The following is a 21,236-nucleotide window of genomic DNA, read 5'->3' as shown; positions in this document are numbered from 1 at the left end:
GTAAAATTGAAAACATTCAGAATAACTCAGCTGTTATATGCCTTAATTATTCACATGACATTACTCTGTTTATTTAAGTACTTCCACCAAAATCAATTAATTCTTCCACCACATAGCAAAATAATACGGGCCACTGAACATCTCCAAAATACAAAAACAACAACATCATAGAAGAAAGTTAACTGATCTTCTAATGTAAAAAGGTAGTTGGTTTCTGATGGAACCTGAAGTAAATGATAGTGAGGGAGTGATAAGTAAAGAGTAGTTCAGAGAAGGCGGCCACAACCCATGGAGATGTTTCTGAATGTTTGGTTCTCCATACTGCCCTGGGTTGCTTATTGTTCACCTGCACCCACTAACAGGTAGAAAAACAGCACGGCCAACATAACAACAAACGAATGCATCGAACGTTTCAGTACACCTTCAAAAAAGAGCAATTTCACTTCCTGGCAGACTGCTTGAACGCAAGCAATCTCTCCTTCCCCATCCCAGCTTTTGATCAAAAGAAATTATGAGGAAAGAAGCAAGGAATAAATGGTAGCAAAAGCCACATTTTTGCCTAACCTTGGTAGATCCCTATTCCCTCTACTATCCGTTAGACGAAAAAGTTAGAATCCTCTTTTTGTCCTCATATGTTAAGAAATCTCATAAGAAAAAATGATATAACAGATGAGTGCAAGCACCATAAAAAACAACAAAACGAATTTCAAATCTACCCTTCTATACTCTGCTATAAGATTGTGGGACTAAGATTCTGCAAACTACATTTCTCATATTTTTTTGTTACCAAATTTTCTGCAGTTGGAAGAATGAAGTGGCTTTCTTTTCCCCGCGGACAGTTGTTTCCATGTGCTGACCATGGTGCTGTCAGCACCATTCCATGTGCTGACCATGGCCCAGTCAGCACCATTTTGCTCCTAAAGTGGAAGTTTATTTCAGCATTTGTAGTTTACTCCAGGATCAATAGTTTCCTGACTCCAACTTCTTCCAGTACTATCAGAACCCATGTAATTATGCCCCTTCAATGTAGCAGCAGCTTGAGGCAGTACTCCTTCCTCCAGAGACCTAAATGCCAGTTGGAAGTTCCCTCTTCTGACCTCAATTTTGGGAACCCCAATTTTCCTTAGTTCTGGAGTGGTAACTATCATTTTATTATCTGTTAACTCATTATTCCCTTTTGACTTTTTTCAGATGTGAAATACCTGTATAACTAATTCTCTGTTCTAAATCCTTTTGAAATACCTAGTGTAGTACCTGTTTTCTTAATTTGCCCTGCCTTCTGTAGCATTTAATATGTGAAAGTCCTATGAGGAAAGTAAGCTGAAAAACATACAAACAGAAATCAAAATGGATGAACCAGAACAGTAAAGAAACACAAATTTAAACTAATCATAATGAAATTAAAAAGAAACTTTTTAAAAAAAGACATTGGGAGGGAAGTGACAGCAGCAAGATGGCCAACTGAAGCCCCTACCACTTGTCCCCGCTACAAAGACAGTCAAAACAATGAATAAGCAACTACGCTTTGGTGAAAATAGCTAAATAAGGGTGCCAAGTATATCAAAGGAGAGCAGAAGCCCAGTGTAGCACAAAAACTCAGGATGGGCTACACGTGGTGGCTCATGCCTGTAATCCCAGCACTTTGGAATGCCAAGATGGGTAAATCACCTGAGGTCAGGAGTTTGAAACCAGCCTGGCCAACATGGTGAAACCCTGTCCCTACTAAAAATACAAACATTAGCCAAGCGTGGTGGTGCATGGCTGTAATCCCAGATACTCAGGAGGCTGCTTGAACCTGGGAGGCAGAGATTGCAATGAGCTGAGATTGCACCACTGCACTCCAGCCTGGGTGACAGAGCAAGACTCCAACTCAAACAAACAAAAACACATAGAAACCCAGGACAGCCACACAGAGAACAGAAGAAAACACTTTGCCTCCACGACTGTGTCTCCCAGCTCAGATTAGTCTAGATACAGGAGGGACTTCTCCCTGAGGGAGAAGGTAAGCAAAAGGACCCCAGCAGCCCCCATCGCCATCTTGGATACCTAAAGTCCTCACCACTGGAGATTCCTACAGTCCTCATAGGTGCTGAACCCACCCGAAGGAGCTATGCTTCCACATGAGAAGGATATGACACTGCCCTATCCCCATGGCCTGAGCAACTACTCCACTCTGCTTGCTTGGAACCAGAACCACTGCTGGAGTGTGTCCTGTTCTGGAGGTGTCCCATTCTATCCCTGATGCTTTGCCACTACTGAAACATCCCTGCCTGGTGGCCTGCCATCCCTGAGCCAAGCTGCTGCTATACCCTCCCCTGTGGGGCCAAGCTACTCCTGGCCCCACTGCCTGAGCTGAGGAGCCCAGTGCCAGCTGACACCACCACATCAACAAAGGAGGCCAGGCACTTTCATGTACCAACAGAATATATACTACTCTACTCCCAGAGGTCACTGACGAGCCCTTTTCACTTGTTGCCACTACTGCCTCCATTCCTGCTGCTCCAAGTCCAGGGAGAGAACACAGATCAAGCACACAATCTGTGAGCATTATTCCAGGATGCAAGGATGGTTCAACATAAATCAGTAAACATGATTCAACATATAAACAGAACTAAAAACAAAAACCATATGATCATCTCAATAGATGCAGAACAGACATTTGACAAAATCCAACATCCCTTTATGATAAAATCCCCTCAACAAATGAGGCATAGATGGAATATACTTCTAAGTAATAAGAATTATATATATGACAAACCCACAGCCAACATCATATTGAATGGAGAAAACTTGAAAGCATTCCCCCTAAGAATGGAAAAAGGAAAGGATACCCACTCTCACTACTCCTATTTGACATAGTACTGGAAGTCCTAGCCAGAGCAATCAGGCAAGAGAAAGAAATAAATGGCATCCAAATTGAAAAAGAGGAAGTCAAATTATCTCTGTTCACTGATGACATGATCATGTACCTAGAAAACCCTAACAACTCCTCCAAAAGACTCCTAGACTTGATAAGCTATTTCAGTAATGTTTCAGGATACAAAATATATGAACAAAAATGAGTGGCATTTTTATATACCAATAATATTTATGCTGAGAGCCAAATCGAGAAAACAGTCTCATTTATAGTAGGCACACAAACACATACACATAAACACACACACACACACACACACACACACACAGAGAATACTTAGGAATACACCTAACCAAGGAGGTAAAAGATCTGTACAAGAACTCCAGACCACTAGGAAAAGAATTGTAGATGACACAAACAAATGGAAAAATATCCCATACTCATAGATTGGAAGAATCAATATTATTAAAATGACCACATTACCTAAAGCAATCACAGATTTGATGAAATCCCTATCAAATTATCAACATCAGTTTTTACAGAATTAGGAAAAAAAAAAAATCCTAAAATTCATATGGAAACAAAAAGAGCACAAATAGCCATAGCAATTCTAAGCAAAAAGAACAAATCTAGAGGCATCACATTGCCTGAATTCAAATTATACTATAAGGCTATAGTAACTAAAACAGCATGGTACTATTACAAAAATAGACACATAGATCAATGGAAGAGAATAGAGAACCCACTTGTACCTATTGGGTACAATGTTCACTATTTGGTAACAGGCACACTATAAGCCCAATCCCTACCAGTACATAATATACCTATGTAACAAACAGGCGCATGTATACCCTGAATCTAAAATAAAATATAAAATATTAATTTAAAAACATTTTCTAAGAGGATAGAACTTCCATTAAATGTTATTATGACAAAATACTACTACTAATAATAAGCATAGGGAGCAAAGTAGTCTTTTGGAGATGACAAATATGCTTATGGCATTTATTGTGGTGACAGTGTCACAAGTGTAATACTTATCTCCATGCTCAGCAAGTTGTGTACATTAAATAAGTATAGCTTTTGTATGTTGATTATACCTCAATTATGTGATTTTATGATTTAATTAATTAACAAAGTTTTTAAACAAATCATAAAGTAGATACTCTAGAATTAAAAAATTCAACCATCTGAATTGGTCGGCTTAATAGCAGATTTGAAACTGTTGTAGAATAGATAATTCTATTTAAAGTCAGATTAATAGAAATTATCTCAAGTGAAGCACAGAGAACAAAAATGGGGAAAAAATGAACACAGAGTGACCTGCAAGATGATAGCAAGTAATTTCACAAAAATATAATCACATCCCAGGAGAAAAGGGATTGGAGGATCTAACATTACTCCTTAACCAGGAGTAAATGTGCTTGATCTTTATGGAAATGCATCATGCTTCCACTGGCTTCATTCTAGCCTCGTTCCTGACATACCCCTTGATTATGCTCCAAATTAGTAATATAAAAGCTATAAAATTATGAGGAAACTAAGTAATATATTTATGCATGTTTTAAAATATTTAGGAAAATTTGAAACATGAAAGTATTGAGAGCAAACCAGATAATTACCTACCAGAGCAACTGCAGCAGCAAAATCCTTATTACATACTTGCCCAGGAAATGTGGCTCCTATTAAGGTGGGAAGTTTCCTGTAGCTGAAAAATAACTTTTGCCATAAGTGAATTTGAATGTGGTATTATTGGTGATAAGTTTCATAGCAGCAAACATTATCAAACAATTACTATCTCCCAAGCACCATACTACTTTGAATTATGCCATAAATACATTTCTCTCAAAGTTTCAATGTTAAGAATATTTCAATATACGCTTTTCTCTTTTGAATTTGATAAATATCCAGAAATATAATTAGGATAAGGCCTAACAATTTATGGAAATACTATTGCACTAATGATTATAGTTTTTATTCTGGTTTCCTCTATATTTATAGCCCTGAAAATTCAAATTTCTATGACCTCCTTGTTCATTTATTACTTATTTTTGACCAGATTTTTCTGCACATTAAATTCTAGATAGTAGGAAAATTTAACCCTTCACTATATTAGAAAATAAAAACATAAGAATTACCTAGAAGTGAGCCAGGAATATAGAAATATGATAACCTAGGGTAAAGGTTCATAAACCAAAGGAAATCAAATAAATTGTAGCACTCACAATTAAACTTTTCGTTATTTCAATACCTTTTGTGGAATTTTAGTTTTATGAATAACTTTATGTTGTTTAATAAAACATTTTAAGTTTTGCCTCACATTAACTCCTTGAGGACAAGGACTCTTGCTTACATTTCTCACATTCCATAGTATCTATATTAAATGGGTAGAACACAAGATATCTATAAAATAAATGCTTATTTTTCATAATGAACATATTAAGTCATTTTGAGTTATTCCTTTAATGTTATAAAATGCAGAATACTACACTTACACAAATAAGTATGCAATTTGATGTGGTTTAAAGTTAAGATGGTCCTTTTTCCATTCAAAAAATTCTAACAATACATATTCAGCATGCCCTGTAGTAGAAATTTTGTTTTTATTTGACCAGATTTCAATGGAAGATATAATGACAGTCAGTTGTAACTGGGTAAGCATCTAAAAGAAGAATATAATTAAAAATCATAAATAAACTTGAACATTATATTACATTTTCTAAAAACACATTTGATACAGTACTTTGGTTATGGAAGCTCTTCAACAGCACAGAAAATTATTATACACATCATTTTTATAAAATATATTTTAAAATAATAGCTTTTAAAAACTTACAGTGTTAACAAGGCCAATTATCTGAATAACCTTCTGCGTTACAGCGTTTATATCAGAGCCCATGTAATCAAACTGAAAAAGATAAATGATTTGTAAAAACTAGTGGACATAATTAATATATCACATCTCTTTTATTTTACAATATGCTGTATTCTAAAGTAGCCATAGGAATCCACTCCAATTGAAATCCAGGAAATCAGTAATAATATGCAAATAATGATTTAATAAAAATATATAAAACATGATTTTAAGCAATGTTTAGTACATTCAATTTTCATATTATTTCTTTTTAATGAAAATTGAATATTGAATTTCTAAAATGTGATATTTCAAGCAGTTCTCATTTCTATTATAAATATAATCCTAGACTGAAAAACAATATGTGGAGAAAGTGGGAAAATCCTCAATGACAGGATCACCATTAAAATGATGCTGTATACTGTGTTAGAAACATCCTTTTTCACAACATATTATAACACATGTTCTAATTTCTTCTTTTTCCAGTAAGCTCTTCCTATGTCTAATTGCTTAAAAATGCCAAGACAGTATTAAATAGCAAAGATTATATTAAGTATATGACATACTCAGTACAATAAGATATAAATGGAAACAACAAAAGGTTAAAAAGTGGGAGGATGAAATTAAGGTATAGAGTTTGTACTAGTTTTCTTTTTGCTTCTTTGTTTGTTTATGCAAAATAGTGTTATTATCAGGTTAATATAATATGGTATAAGACAGTATTTGCAAGCCTCATGGTAACCTCAAATCAAAAAACATACAATGCATACACAAAAAATAAAAAATGAGAAACTAAATAATCACCAAAGGAAAAACTCAACTTCACTAGAGAAAGACAGGAATGAAAGAAAGAAGAAAAGACCACAAAACAACCAGAAAACAAATATTAAAATGTCAACAGTAAGTCCTCCTTACTTATCAGTAATAACATTGAATGCAAATAGATTAAACTCTCTAATCAAAAGATACAGACTGGCTGAATAGATGAAAAATACTAGATCCATTGATCCATTGTTTACAAGAAACACACTTCAACTATAAAGACACACATAGAATGAAAATAAAAAGACAGGAAAAGATATTCATGCCAATGGAAACCAAAAAAGCGCATGAGTTGCTACACTTACATCAGACAAAATAGGTTTCAACACAGAAACTATAAGAAGAGACAAATAAGGTCAGCACATAATAAATAAGGGGTCAATTCAGCAAGAGGATATAACAATTTTAAACATATATGCACCCAGCACTGGAGCACCCAGGTATACAGAGCAAATTCTTTTTATTTTTTTTTTTTCACAGAGTGGTAAGCGGCAGGGATATAAAGCAATTATTAGAGCTAAAGAGACAAATGGGCCCCAGTACAATATTATCTGGAGACTTCAACACCCCATTTTCAGCATTAGAAATGTCTTCCAGACAGAAAGTTAACAAAACAAAATCAGATTGAATCTGCACTATAGACCAAATGGATCTAATAGATATTCACAGAACATTTCATCCAAGAGCTGCAGAATACACATTCTTCTCCTCAGCACATGGATCATCCTCAAGGATAGACCAAATGTTAGGTCACAAAACAGGTCTTAAAACATTCAAAAAACTGACAGAAAATCAAGCATCTTCTCTGATGACAATGGAATAAAACTACAAATTAATAACAAGAAGAATTTTGAAAACTATACAAATGCATGGAAATTAAACAACATGATCCTGAATGACCAGTGGGTCAATGAAGAAATTAAGAACGAAATTGAAAATTTTCTTGAAACAAATGATAATGGAAATACAACATACCAAAATCTATGGGATACAACGAAAGCAGTACTAAGAGGGAAGTTTATAGCTGTAAGTGCCTACATCAAAAAAGAGTGAACAGGCAACCTATGGAATAGGAGAAAATTTTTGCAATCTATCCATCTGACAAAGGGCTAATATCTAGAATCTACAAGAAACTTAAATAAATTTACAAGGAAAAAAAATCAAAAAGTGGGCAAAGTATATGAACAGACACTTCTCAAAATAAGACATTTATGTGGTCAAGAAACATGAAAAAAAGCTCAACATCACTAGTCCTTAGAGAAATGCAAATCAAAACCACAATGAGATACCATCTCACGCCAGTTATAATGACAATTATTAAAAAGTCAGGAAACAACAGATTCTGGCAAGGCTGTGGAGAAATAGGAACGCCTCTATACTGTTGATGGGAGTGTAAATTAATTCAACCATTGTGAAAGACAGTGTGGCAATTCCTCAAGGATCTAGAATTCAAAATACCATTTGACCCAGCAATCCCATTACTGGGTGTATACCCAAAGGATTATAAATCATGCTACTATAAGGACACATGCACACGTATGTTTATTGCAGCACTATTTACAATAGCAAAGACTTGGAACCAACCCAAATGTCCATCAATGATAGACTGGATAAAGAAAATGTGACACATATACATCATGGAATACTCTGCAGCCATAAAAAGAATGAGTTTATTTCCTTTGCAGGGACATGGATTAAGCTGGAAACCATTATTGTCAGCAAACTATCACAGGAACAGAAAACCAAACACTGCATGTTCTCACTCATAGGTGGGAGTTTAATAATGAGAACACATGGACACATGGAGGGAACATCACACACAGGGGCCTGTCAGGGGCTTGGGGGCAAGGGGAGTGAGAGCATTAGGACAAATATCTAATGTATGTGGGGCTTAAAACCTAGATGATGGGTTGATAGGTGCAGCAAACCACCATGGCAGATGTGTACCTATGTAACAAACCTGCACGTTCTGCACATGTATCCCAGATCTTAAAGTAAAATTTAAAAATTGTAAAAAGAGGAAAAATTTCTAATAAACAATCTAACAATGCATTTTAAAGAACTACTAAAACAAGAGCAAACCAAACCTAAAATTAGTAGAAGAAATAATAAAGATCAGAGCAAAAATAAATGAAATTAAAAGAATGAAAGATCAATGAAACAAAAAGTTGATTCTTTGAAAAGTTAAACAAAATTGAAAACCTTTAGCTAGACTAAGAAAAAAAGAGAGAAGATCCAAATAAAATTAGAAATGGAAAAGGAGACATTACAACTGATACTGCGGAAATTCAAAGGATCACTAGTGTCTACTATGAACAACTATATACCTATACATTGGAAAATCTAGAAGAAATGGACAAATTCATAGATACATGCAACCTACCAAGATTGATCCAAGAAGAAATCCAAAAGCTGAACAGATAAATAACAAGTACTGAGATGAGAGACATAATAAAAAGCCTTTCAGTGAAGAAAATACTGGGAACTGATGGCTTCACTGTTGAATTTTGCCAAACATAGAAAGAACTAATACCAATGCTACTCAAACTATTCCAAAAAATAGAGGAGGACGGAATATTACCAAACTCATTCTACAAAGCCAGTATTACCCTGATACCAAAACCAGACAAAGGGACATGAAAAAAAAAAAAGAAAGAAAGAAAGAAAAGAAAACTACAGGCCAATATCTCTGATGAATATTGATGTATAATTCCTCAGCAAAATACTAGCAAACAAAATTCAACAATGCATTAGAAAGATCATTCATTATGACCAAGTGGGATTTATCCCTGGGTTGCAAGGATGGTTCAACACATCCAAATCAATCAGTATCATTCATTTTATCAACAGAATGAAGGATAGAAAACATTGATCATTTCAACTGAGGCTAAAAAAGCATTTGATAAAATTAAACAAATTTAATAAATGATGCTGGGAAAATTGGATATCCATATGCAAAAGAATGTAACTAGACCTTTATCTCTCACCATATACAAAAATCAAATCAAAATGGATTAAAGCCTTAATCTAAGACCTCAAACTATGAAACTACTACAAAGAAACATCAGGAAACTCTCCAGGACATTGGTCTGGGAAAAGGTTTCTAGAGCAACACCCCACAAGCACAGGCAACCAAAGCAAACATGGACAAATGGGATCACATCAAGTTAAATAGCTTTTGCAGGCCTGGTGCAGTGGCTCACGCCTGTAATCCCAGCACTGTGAGAGGCTGAGGCAGGTGCATCACCAGGTCAGGAGATCGAGACCATCCCGGCTGACATGGTGAAACTCCATCTCTACTAAAAATACAAAAAATTAGCTGGGCATGGTGGCGGGTGCCTTAGTCCCTGCTACTTCGGAGACTGAGGCAGGAGAATGGCACGAACCCAGAAGGCGGAGCTTGCAGTGAGCAGAGATTGCGCCACTGCACTTCAGCCTGGGCAACAGAGCAAGACTCCATCTCAAAAAAGAAATAATAAAAATTTCTGCACATTGAAAGATACAGTCAATAAAGTGAAGACATAACCCATTGAATGGGAGAAAATATTTGCAAACCACCCATCTGACAAGGGATTAATAACCAAAATATATAAGAGGCTCATCACATGACAAATGCTGATGAAGATGCAGAGAAAAGGAAACCCTTGTACACTGCTAGTGGGGATGTACCACTGAGGAGAACAGTTTGTACTTTCCTCAAAAAAACTAAAAATTGAGCTACCATATGATCCAGGAATCCCACTGCTGGGTATATATCCAAAAGCAAGGAAATCAGTACATCCCTATGTTTCTTGCAGCACTGTTTGCAATAACTAAGATTTAGAAGGGTCCATCAAGAGATAAATGCATAAAGAAAATGTGGTGCATATACACAATGGAGTACTACTCAGCCATGAAAAAAAGAATGAGATCCAGTCATTTGCAACAACATGGACAGAATTGGAGATTATTGTGTTAAGTTAAATAAGCCAAGACCAGAAAGACAAACATCGCATGTTCTCACTTATTTGTGGGATTGAGAAATCAAGACAATTGAACTAATGGTCATGGAGAGTAGAAGGATGGTTTCCAGAGACTGGGAAGGGTAGTGGGGGTTTTGAGGGGAGGATGAACTTTCTGTTTCTTTGGCTAGTGGAACAGCAGCAAAAGTGACTTTTAAAGTGTTTGAACATTGGATTTCACTCTCTTGATGCTGTGGGATCCCTGCAACACTTATGTGAAGAAGCCTGGCCTACCCTCCTAGTAGACAAAAAACACAAAGCCCAGTGACCCTATCTCATAGTTAGCCAACTTCCAGAATCAAAGACACCTTCTTGACTAGAAGCTGATTTCAGAAGCATTAATGAGCCCAGCGGAGACAAGCAGAACTTCCCAGCCAACCCACATACAGACCAAAAGAAATATCTAGCAGAATTACTAAATAAATGGCTTTTGCATTAAGCCACTTTTTTGTGGTGGTTCTTTACAGAGTACTAGAGTATTTAAAATTGGTGCTTGTAAGTAAGTTGCTATAATAACAAGCACCACAAATATGTGTGACTACTCTCGGCCTAAGAAAGCAACCCAGGGTTCCAGGTGCTTCAGAGGAGCTCTTCTCTAGCAAAGGCTAGAGAAATGGTGAGCCGTTTGTTACCAGCAGCTAAGAGAGCAATGAGGAAACTACTATTACCCGGACAAAAGTAGTGACCTATTAAATGTAGTAACACAACAATTGGAAAACCCAAAAAAAATTGCCAATTAAATAATCAGGATTTATTTTTCATGATAAAGTTTTGTGTTGGGAGAGATGTACACCAATCTAGGAATTATAAAATGATAAATACTTTTTACAGGACATGATGATATATATTGGATTCTTTTTAAAAGTTAAACTTTCAAGAATGCACTTCCCCAAAAAAAAAATCACAAATGCCAAAAGAAATATATGTAACAAGTATATTTATGGCAGAATTACTTTTAATAACCAAAAAAGTAATAATGACATAAAGGTCTATGATTATCAATAAGTGGTGGGGTTATACGAATTTTAATTCTCTCCTAAAAATACTTTTTCAAAGTTTTCTAGATGTTCTACAGTGAATATATATTGATTTCATTATTTAACTGATGATGTATCCTTCCTAAGAAAGATATTGGAAGCTGGGCGCAGTGGCTCACACCTGTAATCCCAGCACTTTGGGAGGCCAAGACGGGCGGATCACGAGGTGAGGAGATTGAGACCATCCTGGCTAACATGGTGAAACCCCATCTCTACTAAAAATACAAAAAATTAGCCAGGCGTGGTGGAGGGCACCTGTAGTCCCAGCTACTCAGGAGGCTGAGGCAGGAGAATGGCGTGAACCCAGGAGGTGGAGCTTGCAGTGAGCCACTGCACACCAGCCTGGGTGACAGAGTGAGACTCCATCTCAAAAAAAAGAAAAAAAGGAAAGATACTGGAGTGCTTTCACAGTGCCATATCAACTAGGGGCGGGTGTGGGAGTGGTCGTCCCCAGTGATTTATTTTATCACTGATATTACTTAGAATTGTCAGTACAGGATAATAATCAAAAGAAAACCAGCTTTTAGTGGGGCTTTTTATTGTTTTTAGGCCATTGCCTGCACAGTCCCAACAGCATTCCCCACTTCTTGAAACTTGACTATAGCTGCTAACACTCCTGGAAAGAAAGAAAGAGGCAACATCTCAACTTAAGCATGGAGTATGTAAAAATTGCTTGAGGCCAGGCCCGGTGGCTCACGCCTGTAATTCCAGCACTTTGGGAGGCCAAGGCAGGCGGATCACCTGAGGCCAGGAGTCAAGACCAGCCTGGCCAACATGGTGAGACCCTGTCTCTACTAAAAATATAAAAATTAGCCAGGTGTGGTGGTGCACACCTGTAATTCCAGATACTTGGGAGGCTGAGGCAAGAGAATCACTTGAACCTGAGAAGCAGAGGCTGCAGTGAGTGGAGACTGCACCACCGCACTCCAGCCTGGGCAACAGAGCGAGACTCCATCTCAAAAAAAAAAATCATTTGAAACTGATACTTGATAGGATTTCTACAATAAAATACAGAATCACTTCATGACTACAGACACTGACACATTTTTTTTCCAGCTAACCTGGGTGATCCTACGCTAGGTGTAGCGTGGCAACACTTTCACTTTGATGGCATTTCTTTTATGCACGTGTGTGGGACACCCATGGGAGCCTCGTTTCTCATTATTATACATGAACATCACAAGCGGGAGTGTTGTTGGCTGACTGAGAGGTACAGCTCTGTGCTTCTCTCCCAGAGAAGCTGTGAATGAAATACCATATAATATGAATGGAGATCCCCTTAGGCAACTTAACAGTTCATTATAAAACACTGGATTTTTAAAGGATGTTTTTGAGAGGGAGTCTTGCTCTGTCACCCAAGCTGGAGTGCAGTGGCATAACCTCAGCTCACTGCAACCTCCGCCTCCTGGGTTCAAGCGCTTCTCCTGCCTCAGCCTCCTGAGTAGCTGGGACTACAGGGGTCAACACCATGCCCAGCTAATTTTTTATTTTATTTTTAGTAGATACCGGGTTTCATCATGTTGGCCAGGCTGGTCTTAAACTCCTGGCTTCAAGCAATCTGCCCGCCTCAGCCTCCCAAAGTGCTGAATACAGGCATGAGCCACTGCGCCCAGCCCTAAAGCACTGGATTTTGAAAAAAAAAACAATGTATGAAATTTGAGTCAAGCATAAAAATTAGAAATTCATGTCTCTCCAGGGTAGTCCTAGACCACAGATCCTACTGAGGAACCAGCCTGATTTCATCAACACAGAGAAGGCCTTGTTTTTTACCCTGAGCAGGCGAAACGCGTGAGTGGCTCCGAAGCTTCCGGTGTTTAGGAAAAGAAAGCAGTCTTGAAGGAAATAGCAAATGTGGATGACTCTGCAGCTTAAGGCAAAAGGAATCGATGATTAGATGACATTTTATTCACTTTAAACATCCACTTTGTAAAGGATCCTTTTAAAGGTCGCATTTAGGGTTTGGGCTGTACTTGGAAGATAGAGAAAGGGAGGCTTCACTTGGACAGCAGTGCGGGGTACAAAGCATCTGACATAGGCTTGTGGCTTTGGAAAAAACAATATGTTGGGGTATATGTAGCTCTCTACTCTGGATGTTTATTCCAGTGGGCTCAGCATTTAGTTATCTTTTAAGGAAGTCATAAGCAGAGGTAACATTTATCATGTGAAATTACCCAAACTCTACCAAAAGCAATCCATAGCAATTGGCATTGCTTTTAGCTCATGAGAGCTTAAAAATATCTCCCCGTGTTTATTGTGGCAGCCAGTCAAGAGTGAGAGCAGAACGTAAATCTCATTCAGAAATCCAGCCCGCATTTTTACTCCCCTTACAAATTCTTTAGAATCACAGAAAAAAGGTTGCCCTGTATCAGCTGCCCACCCTCAATGCAGGTGATATTTACCTGTTATATCAGTTTAATGTGCAGCCCATCTCCTATTCATTAAGTTGATTTGAAAAATGATCAGAAGCATCAGGACTGGGTCCTCTGAAAATATAAATGCCTCTGAGGCTATATCCGTTTAAGGAAAACCAGGTCTTTTACCTTTGCTCTGGCTTCACCCCAGCATTTTCTTCTACAGCAGAAACAATGCATTTAGTCATTTCGGAATACCGGTTTAACGCATTAATAATTGCAGGTGCTTTCCTAGAATTTTGGCTCTGCAAGTGTTATATGGTGAGTGTGTCAAAGGCAGCAAGCAAGGGTCATGTAAAGTGAATATCTTATGAGGCCAGAATACATGGCAGTATAAGCAGAAGCACCCAAGATAATCAAAATACTTGAGGAATATGATCCACAGAGACTTTCAAAGGCACATGCGGTGAAGTGGTGGAACAGTGGGCTGGGAGAAGGGGAGGGGAGAGTGGAAAAGCATTAAAACTACAGGAAATCAGAGAAAATGCTGGCCTTCTGTTCCTTAGCTTCTAGAGTTAGGGAGTTGTTATATAACCCAAGCCAGCAGCTAAAGGCGATCTGGCTAATAGTTAACTTAATTATTCTGGAATGTGCTTTTTTTCTATAAATCAGCCTAAGTCAAAAGAAAGAGGAAGTCATCACTGAATCAAATGGCAGGAGAGGCCAGCTGGGAGGACTCATTCCCCCTGGATCCTGTACCTACTACTCTGCTCTGTGGCTGTACTGCAGTGCAAGTTAAATAAATTGGTCTCAATAGCAAGCTGATAGTTACATGAGAGTTAAGAAGAAATTACTTAGGCGGATAGTGAGGGTACAGGAGTCCTCAGTAAGGTTTTCCTTTTAATGAAAAGCAACTCCAAAATCATTTTCTTTTCTAACAAACATCAGCCTGTAAAATCAAGCTGCAGACATAGACAAGCAAGCTAGAAGCTTGCACAGGTGAATGCTGGCAGTTGTGCCAGTAGGAAAAGGCTACCTGGGAACAGGCATGTTCAAAATGGCGGCTCCATCTTCTCTTCTCTTTGCCAGCCACATGTACAGTAAGGAGCAGACAAGATGGTGCTGGCCACGTAGAATGTCCATTTGCATAATAAGATTAGGGCGGGGCAACCAGCCTTCCCGGGCACCATGTAAACATTACACCTGATCAAACCAATCTGTGGGGCCTACGTAAATCAAACACTGCCTCCTCCAGACTGTCTATAAGATCTGGTGCAGTCCGCGGTCGGCCGGCTTTTCCTTTTTGGACACCTCTCTCTCATAAGAAAGAGCAAGCTGCTCTCCTCTTTCCTTTCTTCTGCCTGTTTAACTTCCTGCTCCTTAACCCACTCCGTGTGTGTGTGTCCGTGTCATTAATCTCAGCACGACACGACAAACCCAGGCAACGATGCTGCTTCAATAGGACAGCTCCTTTAGACGAAGCAGACTCTGTAATTTGAATGTTGATGTGAGGAAAAGGGAGTGCACATAGAAAAGTTGACAGTGCCACTTGTGGCAGGGTTTTACTGTCATTGTGAAGTCTCTATGAAAGGATGTATTACAGTAAGGCTCAATGTTTCAGCATATTCTATCACAATAATAAGACTTCTGTCAGCTTCTAAGTGATGTGGTTCTTTGCAGTCTGCTGGTGTGTCTGCAGCTTGGTGGCCACAGAAACAGTGCTCTGTGCCAGCTGGATGAGGTTCATGCCCCCTGCACCTGATGCACCTGACTCAGTCTCATTTGCTCTGATTAGTCACTTTTGCCTTCATTCGCTGGAACTAAAATCCTGAGAGTTTACTTGCAAAGGGTGGTGTCTGGTTACACAATTAAGTTATTTAGTGGTGATTTCTGAGATTGAGGTTCACCCATCACCTGAGCAGTGTACTCTGTACCCAATGTGTAGTCTTTGGAAAAAAAATTTTAAATGTTCCTAATCGATTTGTGAACTTTGGCAAAATAATTTAAAATCAGTGTTAAGTGTGTCAATTAGCTTATATTTGCTGTTTTTGATAAAGTAAAAGAAGAAAGAGATATTCTAAAGGAAAAAACTGTTCAGATTGCAAGGAGAATCCTCATCTCCAGCCATTCATGCTCAAAGTAAGAAACTATCTCACATCAAGGGTGTAACTATAATATATTTTGTTAACACCTTTGTGAGATTTAAGATTGTGCTTAGTAGACACCCTTAGTTATACAAAACAGTTTCTAATATTAAGGGAGTTGTCACTCAGAAGCTTGGCAAGCCTCCCAGAGGAAAGATGCCTGTTTTTAAAAGAATCTGTGAATGTGGCTTTTGATGAATGGACTAAACTATAACTGGAAACACAGAAAAACCCACATAAAATTAGAAACTTTTGTGCATCAGAGGACACCGTCAACTGAGTAAAATGGCAACACACAGAATGGAAGAAAATATTTGCAAATCATCTATATGAGGAATTAATATCCAGAATACATAAAGAAATCCCAAATCTCTATAACAACAACAGCAACAAAAGCAACAGTGCAGTTAAAAGATGGGCAAAGGACTTGAACAGACATTTCTCCAAAGAAGATCCACAGATGGGAAATAAGCACATGAGAAGACACTCAACATCACTAATCATTAAGGAAATGAAAATCAAACCTACAAGATGATACCACTTCACGCCCATTAGAATTACTATTATTAATAAAACAAACTGAATATAACAATTGTTGGTGAGGATGGGGAGAAACTGAAGTCCTTGTGCATTACTAATGGGAATGGAAAATGGTGCAGCTGCTGTGGAAAACAGTATGACAGTTCTTCAAAAAGTTAAACATAGAATTACCATATGAGCTAACCTTCTACTTCTGGGTATATACCTACAAAAATTGAAAGTGCAGACTCGTAGAAAATATTTGTACACCAACGTTCACGGCAGTAATACAGGAGTTATTAAGAAACAGTTTTTAGGCCACTAGAAAGGGTAAAGGTTCTTGGTGCAAATTTTCCTGTAATAAGAAGCAACCCCCTGAAACATTTCTTATTTAACAGAAAAGGCAGCATGAAGGGCCAGACCAGCAAGCTTTGATATGCAAATACCGACAATTAAAACCTGGGTCCACTTAATATGGCGATTCCCACCTTTTCCTTCTTGTTACCAGGTGTGCCAAGTATTATGGCCATCTTTAGATAACGCCATGTGATAAAACATTGAGGTGACCCACATTTGCATATTAAAGGGCTAAGGTGGGAGGGCCAGGTTTTTCATGGGCTATGCGGATGACACACGTGGTTAAACCAATTCCCTGGGCCCTACGCAAATTAGACGCTGCCTCCTTTAACTTCCCAATATAAGCAACTACTTCTTTGCTGCACACGGGGTTCCTCTTTGTTCCGAGTCCCCCATTCCTCCATTCATCAGAGCTGTATCATTTTGGTGCATGGGTAGAGAAATCATTCATTAGAGTGGTGAGTATTAGGAGCAAACCTCAACCTTAAATCTGTCCTTTAATTTCAAGGCTCTCTTCCAGTTATCCTGTCGCCAAACTTTTCTTCTCTCTCTATCTGTATTCTCTTACTCTCTGTGTGTGTGGAATGTGTGGAAACTTTTACGGGCTAGGGAAATAATCCTGTTAGGCAAGATCAGGAAATGCTGTAGAATGGGGATATAGCTCAGGAAAATGCCATTGCAGTCTTCTAGGAAGAGAGTTCTCCCCTTTCACCCACAGGGAGGTCACTCTACTAACTCGCTGATGAGCACATGGTATTTCTAAGCCAACAGCGCCACCTAGTGGACATAGAAATCCTCTTCATAAGACACATTGCCAGTCCTTTGCCACAACATTTAGGAGTTAAGATGTCTCCCACAGCCAAATTTTAGTCTCGATATTGTCCCATCAGCAGGAAAATGGCCATTCGCTTGCTACATTCTTTTAAGGCACCTATTCTGTCTCCAATTAAGATAGTACTTAATTAGTAAGGGGATTTTAAATTCAGAAGATAACCGGAACCATTTTTTTAAGGGTAAATGCTTTAACATGGGCTGTAATAGCAGACAATCTAGCACATTGCCTACATTAAAGGAACTTTACCCAAAGGTGACAGTCTCTCCCAAGATCCATTTTTTGGGGATCCAGGCAGATCACACAGGTTTAGGAAGTCAAAAGGGAATCACACAAGGCGGAGAAGCTAAGGTTGCGTGGGTAAAGCATGGTTAGTCCCATCAGTTAGTTCATCTGATTCCATGGCTTGAAGGACCATGCCTTCAACCATGGGTGGCACGTTTAACAGGGCCAGGATCCAGAAACCAGGGAGGGAAAATTGTACAAGGATGCTCCCTGTCTTCTCCTCCACTCTGGGTCATATGGAAAAGAAGGAGAATAAGAGGATGCTTTTATTCTCTTTTCTTTTTCTAAATGGGTAACAAATTATCTTCAGCTTGCACCCCTCTGGAATGTACTCTGAAACACTGGCACTTCCTTAACCTCAGAACACTGAAGAAAAAAGCAACTCATTTTCTTTTCCACAAGGGCATACATAACATTTTTACTAAACCTTTACAAGCATTGTAAGATCAACCCAGCTCTTTGAGCAATTGTATCAGGCAGGCCCAGGTAAAATAGCTCCCCAAAGTGAAGAAAGCAACTTCCAGGGGAACCATCTAAGGATCCCCCTTCAAGTTCCCTTCTGATTACAGGACCTTAAGCAAATAAAAGGAGAGTTAGGCTGATTTTCTGATGACCCTGAGAGGTATATAAAAACTTTCCAAAATCTAACTCAGGTATTTCACCTCATATGAAGTAATGTCATGTTGCTCCTAAGTCAGACCCTGACTGCAGCTGAAAAGCAGGCAGCTCTGCAAGCAGCGGCGAATTTTGAAAATGAACAATATATCTCCCATAATTCACCAAAAGGTAAGGAAGCAGATTGGGAAAGTGAAAAAGTAATAGAAACACCATTCCCAATTGGGGGGGAAGCAGTTCCAGCAGACAACCCTAACTGAAACCCCAATAGCTCAGGAGCTGAATGGAAAAGAAAGCACTTGCACTTTTTCATATGACTTTTAGAAGGCCTATGGAAAACCAGGACCAACCACTCAATTACTCTAAACTGTCTAAAATAAACCAAAAGCTAAATGAGAATCTTGTAGCCTTTATGGAAAGGCTGAGAGAAGCACTAATAGAACACACCTCTTTATCCCCTAATTCAGTCAAGGGACGGCTCATCCTGAAGGACAAGTTTATTACACAGGCAGCTCCCAATATTAGAAGAAAACTACAGAAGCAAGCTATAGGACCAAATAGCACCTTAGAGAACTTCCTGAAGGTGGCCACTTCAGTCTTTTGTAATAGGAACCAGAAGGAGGCCCAAAAGAAAGAAAGCAAGCTCAGAAGAAGGACAAAGTCTCTAACAGCAGCTTTGCAGGTTTGCAAAGTCCAGGATCCCCAAGGTGCATCTGCTCATTGCTATTAGTGTGACAGGCCAGGGCATTTTACAAAGGAATGCCCAGGTAGCAAGATGAAGCCACCTCAACCCTGTCTAGTTTGTAACAGAAACCACTGGAGACGCAACTGCCCCCAGAGGCAGAGGTTACTGGGTTCAGAACCAGTCTCACACATGGTCCAGCAGGACTAATGGGTCCCGGGTCTCAAGCCCCAGCTCCAGTGGCTCAAACTGCCATTACAGCAAAGGGGCTTTTTGGAAATTAAATTTCCAATTCCAGCTAATTCTGCAAATTAAAGAAAGGAAAGTAGACCTCCTTCTAAACACTAGAGTCAGTCTCTCTCTTTTCTCCTCTCTAATCCAGGCCTCCCCTCTTCCCATGACCATAAGGGGCATCTCGAGAAAAACTCTAACCCAATATTTTTCTCAACTTTATTTGCAGTTAAGAAGACCTACTAACACATGTTTCCAAGCCATTGTCATGATAGTTTTACTATTCAAAAAAGCCTCCAAGTTAACCACAGGAAATAATTTAACTACGTACACTCCACATGAAGTGGCAGGATTACTGTCCTCTAGGGGGAGCTCTTCTTAGCTAACAAACAGTGTTGAAAGCAAGAAGTACAGAAGGCTGAATCAACAGTAGTCACTCTCCCCAGGCACAGGCACTCAATTAGCTAAACTAACAGCTCTTACAAGAGCACTTGAATTAACCAAGGGAAAAATAGCTAACATTTATACTAACACCAAGTATGCTTTCTTAGTTCTGCATGCTCATGCTGCCATTTAAAAGGAAAAACATTTTCTTACCACCAATAAATCTCCTATCAAATATCACCAATAAATTAGCAGGCTATTATCCTCGGTTTTTCTTCCACAAAGAAAATATCAAAAACACACTCTAAGGAACAGCAAAAGGAAACAGATAAGGTAGCCGAGGGGAAAAAAAAAAAAAATAGGTTAGCTGATCAGGCAGCTAAGTCAGTGACAAGGAAGCTTCAAGGCATTAACATGCTTCAAGCCCTTCCAATCTAGGAAGGCTCCATAAGAAAAATTAACCTCAGTATTCCCCTGCAAAAACAAAATAGGCCACTTCTCAAGGGCATACTTTTCAGCCCTCAAAATGGCTACAGTCAGAGAATGGCAAACTCCATTTGCCAGCCTCCAGCCAATAGAGAGTCCTTAAAATCCTTCACAAGGGGCTGGGCACGGTGGCTGACACCTAAGATTCCAGCACTTTGGGAGGCTGAGGCAGGCAGATCACCTGAGGTCAGGAGTTCGAGACATGGTGAAACCCTGTCTCTACTAAAAAATTTTTTTAAATTAGCTGGGCATGGTGGCGGGCACCTGTAATCCCAGCTACTCGGGAGGCTAAGGCAGGAGAATTGCTTGAACCCAGGAGACAGAGGTGGCAGTGAGCTGACACGGTGCCACTGAACACCAGCCTGAGTGACAGAGTGAGACTGTCTCAAAAAAAAAAAAAAAAAAAAAAAAAATTCCTTCACCAAACTTTTCACTTGGGAAAGGATAAAACTTATCAATGTGCTCAAAAATTGTTTTCAGGCAGAAAACCTCTAAATTGGTTAAACATAGAGCCTCTCTAGCTCACTTACAATAAGAACCAACTTTATTTAACCCAGGAAATTTAGTATTAGTAAAAACTCTCATCTCTCCTTCCCTAAGCCAAGCTGGGAAGAGCCCTACGCTGTTTTTTCAACCCCCTCGGCAGTAAAAGTTACAAAAATCAACTCCTGAATACATTACACTCAAGTCAAAGTCTGAAAAACTGAGGGAGCAACCCCTGACAGCCCAGAAAAATGGCCAGAATATCAATGTGAAGAAATAGAAGATCTTAAGCTAAA

The 21,236-nt window shown here is 38.8% G+C and overlaps 1 protein-coding gene across 1 annotated transcript in view; it reads right to left on the bottom strand.

Annotated features, from left to right (window-relative positions):
• The window catches only part of ADAM5 (Disintegrin and metalloproteinase domain-containing protein 5), a 136,929-nt gene that overhangs the window by 98,144 nt on the left and 17,549 nt on the right, over positions 1 to 21,236 (bottom strand). Inside the window, 3 exon segments of the mRNA NM_001283728.1 lie at positions 4,484 to 4,565; positions 5,353 to 5,519; positions 5,694 to 5,765. Coding sequence (NP_001270657.1) covers positions 4,484 to 4,565; positions 5,353 to 5,519; positions 5,694 to 5,765 — 321 coding nt within the window.

Source organism: Macaca fascicularis, chromosome 8, assembly GCF_037993035.2.
Source record: "Macaca fascicularis isolate 582-1 chromosome 8, T2T-MFA8v1.1".
In the NCBI taxonomy this organism is placed as follows: Eukaryota; Metazoa; Chordata; class Mammalia; order Primates; family Cercopithecidae; genus Macaca; species Macaca fascicularis.
Note: the sequence above shows the minus strand (reverse complement) of the source record. Positions and strands in the feature narration are given on the sequence as shown.